This window comes from Dufourea novaeangliae, unplaced genomic scaffold (assembly GCF_001272555.1).
Source record: "Dufourea novaeangliae isolate 0120121106 unplaced genomic scaffold, ASM127255v1 scaffold228, whole genome shotgun sequence".
In the NCBI taxonomy this organism is placed as follows: domain Eukaryota; kingdom Metazoa; phylum Arthropoda; class Insecta; order Hymenoptera; family Halictidae; genus Dufourea; species Dufourea novaeangliae.
The window spans coordinates 3,937,456-3,943,403 of NW_015374150.1; the positions used below are offsets into that span (position 1 = coordinate 3,937,456).

At 49.9% G+C, this 5,948-nt stretch overlaps 1 protein-coding gene across 1 annotated transcript; it reads right to left on the reverse strand.

Moving 5' to 3' along the window:
* Positions 1–222: 222 nt before the first annotated feature.
* On the reverse strand, positions 223–5,593 carry LOC107191768 (putative mediator of RNA polymerase II transcription subunit 26). Its single transcript, XM_015580870.1, has 5 exons — positions 5,548–5,593; positions 5,379–5,452; positions 3,189–4,997; positions 1,814–2,508; positions 223–1,705 (listed from the first exon to the last, which is right to left on the reverse strand). Exons 1-5 carry the CDS (start codon positions 5,591–5,593, stop codon positions 223–225), a joined length of 4,107 nt encoding a protein of 1,368 aa, XP_015436356.1.
* Positions 5,594–5,948: the final 355 nt, after the last annotated feature.

Here is a 5,948-nt window from a genome sequence, read left to right on the forward strand (position 1 = left end):
TTGAATACTTCGTGTGAAGACAGGACTCCTATTTAACTGTTTCCATATCTAAAATCCATCAAGCAGGTTCTCCACACTTTCTACACAGTACAATATCTCTGAAAATCATGAAAATCCAAAAGCAACATCGAGCCAATCGATCCCAAACATACCGCCACGAGTACATCACTTTTCACTTCAAAGCAAACCTAACCAGAAACCAAACGAACACCTCAGCGTCCCTTAACTTTTCTTCGACAATTCCTGGAAGAACGCCTCGATCGGCAGAGTGGGTTCATCCGTGGGTATCTTGAAATGCGAAACAATGACTCTGCTCTCGGGGGAGACAGCCTTGAACATCCCCGGCTTGTCATACAGAGCGGAAGCGGAACTGGTTAGATCAGCGACGCTCTGTGACGCCTTGGCGAACAGTTCCTCCTCGTCAGCCTTGACGTCGAACGATGTCGTGGACTTGGTCTCCTCAGATTTACGTTCACTGGGTTCAGTCGAGGCTTCTGTCTTCTTCTCAACGACCCGTTCTGTGACAACATCGGTTTCCCTTAGTTGGCTCTCCACGTTTTTGGCGGTGCTGCTAGGAACCGGTTCAACGGGCGGATTTTCACGTTCCACCTGGAAACCTGGTCCGTTTTCGCTTTCATCCGCGTTCTTCTCCACCTCCCCATCGATCGTCAGCCGTGCTGGATCGTTCACGGAACCGGCTGGCTCTTTCTCAACCGGGATCTCGTTGGCTACCACTCGGGTGGTCCCCATTGTAGTGATAGCCGAGTAGAAACTGGTCTCCTCGGCGGCCATTTCCGTGCCCTCCGTCTCCTTTCTCTCGGCGTACGCGGCTGTCGAGGTCTCCTTTTGCGCTGGTAGCCTGCTTTTCATCACTGGCCGTCGTCGAACCGACGAGGAGAACACGTTCTCTGGTCTAGCCGTGCTGGGTTTCGATTGGGCATCACTGTCATACCTATTGGGGCTGCTTGTTGTCCCGGATATTCTGCTTCTGTAGACGTTCCCGTTGACTGGTCGCCTTTTTGGAACGAATCTGGTCCTTTCTGTTGTTGACGATGCGGTGTCCTCGCCTGGATACTCTTGTTCCTGATGTTTTACGGGATTAGGGGATGATGTCCTATAGTTTACTCTGGAAACGTACTTGTATCTTCCATTAGATTCCCTGGTGGTGTCTCCAGATTGCTGTTGCTGATTCTGGCTCTTATAGTTCGAACCTCTTTGCTTATGACTGGGTGCTGGAGTTGGCGTAGCCTCGGTGGTGGAGATGGTAGCCAGCCTGCTCTTGTAGTCCAAACGACTCTTGTAGTCCTTGACGCTGAACCGTGGCCTGGTGGTGTTTCCGTACCTCATCGGTCGTACCTTGTGCGATCTGATCGTGGAGGAACTTGGTGGTTGAGCGGTCGACTGAACGGTGGACGTGGTTGTCGAAACTGTCGTCGCGGTATTACCACCGGAATTGCTACCCAGGCTGATACTGGACACTGCTGTCGATTTATCAAAGTAATTGCCTTCGGTCTTGACGAACAGATCCTCCAGGGGGATATTGCTGACCACGGTTCCTCCCTGGGTGTTGTAACTCTCGTTGTTGGGCACCTCTTCGATCTTCGTCCTCGTCACTTCGGTCAGATACTCCGACGGCACTTCCGTCGCGTATTCCCGTTGCTCGTCGACCGACCCGTACTGCTGAGACGGGTAATCGAACTGCTGACTAGTTGGTTGGCTCGTCACGAATTGATTGACCGGTTGGTTCGTCGCGAACTGATTCGCCGTTGGTTGACTCGTCGCGAATTGATTGTTCAGCTGGCTTGTGGCGAACTGATTCGTTGGTTGATTCGTCACGAACTGGTTGTACTCGTTGTTGTACCCTGGAATCGTCTCGGTTGGGGTTTTGTATGTGTTCACCGATGTGTGGACGATCTCTGTGACGATTTCTGCCTCGAATGGCTCGCCTGGGTTGACACGGTTTCTGTGACCAGGTCGTTTCCTGATGTTAGCTTTCTTCTCGGTGACGGTTTCCTCGTGAGTGGTTTGGGTCGGCTTGATACGTCTTCGTCGAGATGGGTCCAGCTGTTGCTGTACATCTTCGGGCCTGTCGTACTTTAGGAAATCGTCACCGACCACTGTAATTGGTTCTGGAGTTGTGGTCGTTGGACGTCTTCGACGCAGTGGGGTGCCAGGTCGTCGAGTTCGGGGCTTTTGAGTGGTCACCGTTGGCACGCTCGCTACTTCCGGCGGCAACGTGGTTTGGACTTCCTCGATGTGCAACGTCACCGGCACCGCGGTCTCTGGGAGTTGAACGGGCGCCTCCGTTGGCGCGGGCTCGTACGACGCGGTTGTTGGCTTTCTTCGTCTATATTGATCGCGCGATAACTTGTACGGTCGCTGTGGCCGCGGCTCGGTTTGCGGTTGCTCACGGTAATTCGTTTGTTCCGGTTGACTTTTTAATTGCTCCTGGTACTGCTGGCTCGGGCTGATCGGACTCTCCGAGATTACGTAGTCGGGTTGTGTTACCTGGGAGGAAATTTTTAAGGACATTTGAAAACATTTTTAATATTTCGATTGTTCGGAGAGTTTGTAACATTTTTAATCGCGTATTACAGTCTATACTTTTCAATTTATATTGAATTGTCATTTACTACTTTTGTTTACAATTTCTTTCCGTTTTTTTATTAATTGCATTGTAGCCGTTATACAGGGTGAACCACGAATCGTGATCAGTAGAGATTACTCTGTTATTAGCAGTCCGATAATAAAACGTCACATTACCAAGCAACGACACATAATTTTACTACCTTCGAATATTCTTTAAAACTATATTCAAAATCTATTTCACTTATTTTATATTTTATAACGTCCTATTTCGTAGTTTACCTTACATTTACGAATCACCCTGTACTATCTGTACCAAGCAATTTCTACAACCTTTGTCACACAGAGATCCGATAGAAGCTATAGATTCTAGAATCACTATTTACAATATGCACCAAGTAACTTCTAGAACATTATCACACAGAAATCCAATAAAAGCTATAGACCAGAATCACCCTCTACAATCTGCAACTTCTGCAACTATATCACGCGGAGACCCGGTAGAATCCAAGTAGATAATCGTAAAAGTCCAATCGAACTGTCAAAGAACGCGCGGCAATAACTCGAACCCCCATCCTTTTCGCAACAAAAGTTAAGTATACCTGAGACTGTTGAACCTTCTGCAACCCCCCGACATCTCCGTATTCGGTGATCACGGCAGCCGCGTCGGTCGTAACCTTCGGGATCTCGTATTCCGCCAATTGGACCGTGTAAGGCGATTGTCCCTGAGTGACTTTCTCAAGTTGGCCAGACTGATTCTTCGCGGACTCAACGGCCAGCCTGGTCTCGTCCTCCTCCTCCTCCTCCTTCTGCTGTTGCAGCAATTGCCTGAGCTCCTCTTGCCTCTTTCTCAGCTCTTCCTGCTGATGCTTCTCGATCTCCAGTTGTTGTTGCCTCTCCTGTTCCGCCAGCCTCTGTCTGTCCCTCTGCAGCAATTGTTGCTGGATCAGATACTGTTGCTCGTTGAAATGCTTCAGCGATATACTCTCCGGCGTCTCGTACTCTGGCCGAGCGGTGTCTGGCCGTACGTCGATCGGCAACACAGAGCTCTGGAACTGGGGCGCAGCTGCTTGTGGGCCCACATAGACAACTTTCGGGACCGTTTGTATCTGGTCCGAGCCGACCACCTCCTGGTTGAACTTTGACGGAGGATTGACACGTGGTAGAACCTCGTTAATATCCGACGTGTACTTGTTTTTGGGCAGGGGCCAGGAGGATGGCGGTGGGGTTAGATCCTGATGCTCAGAGACATAATACGTGTTAGCTATCCCAGCAGTTGGGTGAACATCTTGCGGTCCATTGTCTACTTGCTTCGACGTCGTGCCTTGATTCGGCTGTTTGTAATCCTGGGCCTGAAGATCAACATTCTGTTGATACTTGTTAGACTCTTGCACACGAGGCGTGGTAGGTGGCGGGGTGGACGAGCTGTAGACATCCGGCGGCAGAAGTGTCTCATACGGCAGAGATGGTCTGAAGTTGTAATTATTATAGACTGTTGGTGGAGTGATGTAGCTTATCTCGTGACTTTCGTGCACCAGGAACGCAGGATCCCTCTCGTAGGACGTTTTATACGGATGGTTCACCTGGCTGAAGAAGTTCCCTGTGCTCGCTGGGCTGATGATCTGCTCGTTGTGGACCTGTCCAGGGTACTTGTCGTAATTCAGTCGATGATCGTGCTCGCTTAGACGTTTGTCCTTGCCGAAATCGTTCGCTGGGGACGCGCCTGGGGGTTGGAAGTATGGCTTCGCGTTGCTCACTTTTAGCGACTCGAACGGCTTCGATTGCTGATATCTAGGCGGTTGCAGGAGATGTGGGATATACGTATCCCCGAAGTGTCTATTCTTGTTCGGTGTCGATGAGGGTGTGTTCGTGGTGGAGGTGTAACCTTTGATGAAATACGTGGCAGCTTTTATCGGATCGGGCTGCTGATGCGCGGTTTGCGGGATGAATTGTGGCGGCTGCCTGAGGTACGCCGCGTTATCCCGTAGAATTGGCTTCCTGTGGGCGTCCAGCTCGAACCTGTACGCGTCTTTCGGGGGTGGGATAAGGAACGTGTACTCCCGCGTCTCGGAGGGCACGTGTTTGTTCAGGTGATTGTGGGTATTATGCGCTTCGCCACGCGCTTTTGCGGCCGCGTGACCGAACACCGTGAAACTGCCGAGTATACTCGGCGGATTGTAATCGTGGTGGACGACGACGGATGACGACGACGAGGATGGTTTGCCTTTACGTTGCGGTTTCAGCTTCTCCGAGGCGGCCATGTGCTCCTGTAGCTTGCCTAACACAGGGTGGACAGGACCGTTGTTCCGTTCGAGATTGCTCGACGGCGAGACATTTGTGCCGATCGTTTCCTCGTAGCCATTCGTCAGGGGCCTCCATCCGTTTGCGATCATCGACGATCGCGTCGGTGGCTGAAAGAGGATCGAAGCAGGAGGATTGTAGCAGCGTTTAACAACCATTTATGGCGTTACTGTCGCTTGTAAATTCGACTGGTCGGAAATGGGGTCTATAAAGCGGAGGGCGTCAATTTGCTTGGGAATTTAGGATGGGCGGACGTTTTTATGAGATAACGGATTGTCGGCTGCCGGAGGATGGCTGGTTGCGGATCCGACGGGGGTTAAACGGGTTGCAATTGGTCTTCGTAACGACAGTTTCAGCCAACATTCTCTCGTATTACCACCAACAACGAAAATGATTTTACCTCTAATATAAATAGAAAACTCACCCCGGTACACTGTCCATAAAGAGTATTTAACTCGGTAATAATTCGATTACATTGTCACTTTACTTACGGGTTTATTATCAGAACGGTCAATCGATACGGTGATCGCGCCGATGCAGGTGAAAAGCCCCATCGCTAGGACACCTGAGGCAACAACAACAGCACAAGGTAAAAGTGAATTGAATCGGCTAATTAACATATTTCCACGTGTTGCGCGTGTCTATGCAAATCGTACTTACAATTCAGCGTAAGCGTCGGCCTCATTGTGACAGACCATGGGATCATTTACGTAACTGTGTTCTGCAACAGAAAAAGAAACGGTTCGATCGTTAAGAAAAAACAAATCATCGCTGCCACACCGTGAGATTATGCAATTACGAGACTGAGGGGTTAAAAAACAGGCATTAACGTTTCAAGTTGAGTCGCATCCGACGCGAGAAATCGTCTGATCACGACAGACGGGGAAAAAGTGTAGCGTGATACGCGGTGAAAGCATTGGATCTATCGAAGTCCACTTCCGTCGTTTCCGGTGCCATTTTGTCATTTCTGAATCACGAGCAACACGGTGAAACCTGGGAAATGACGGAAGGAATTTCTTCCTTTTTCTTTATTTATTCTTTTTTTTTACGATTTCTCCCGG

What these genes read in the sequence shown, in the direction of transcription:
- LOC107191768 (XM_015580870.1), bottom strand. Translation starts at nt 5,593, where the DNA reads ATGATCCCATGGTCTGTCACAATGAGGCCGACGCTTACGCTGAATT. An exon ending in GCCGACGCTTACGCTGAATT is followed by an intron (nt 5,453 to 5,547) that starts GTAAGTACGATT and finishes TTGTTGCCTCAG; the next exon opens with GTGTCCTAGCGATGGGGCTT. An exon ending in ACGAATCAACCAACGAATCA is followed by an intron (nt 1,706 to 1,813) that starts GTTCGCCACAAG and finishes CCAACCAACTAG; the next exon opens with TCAGCAGTTCGATTACCCGT.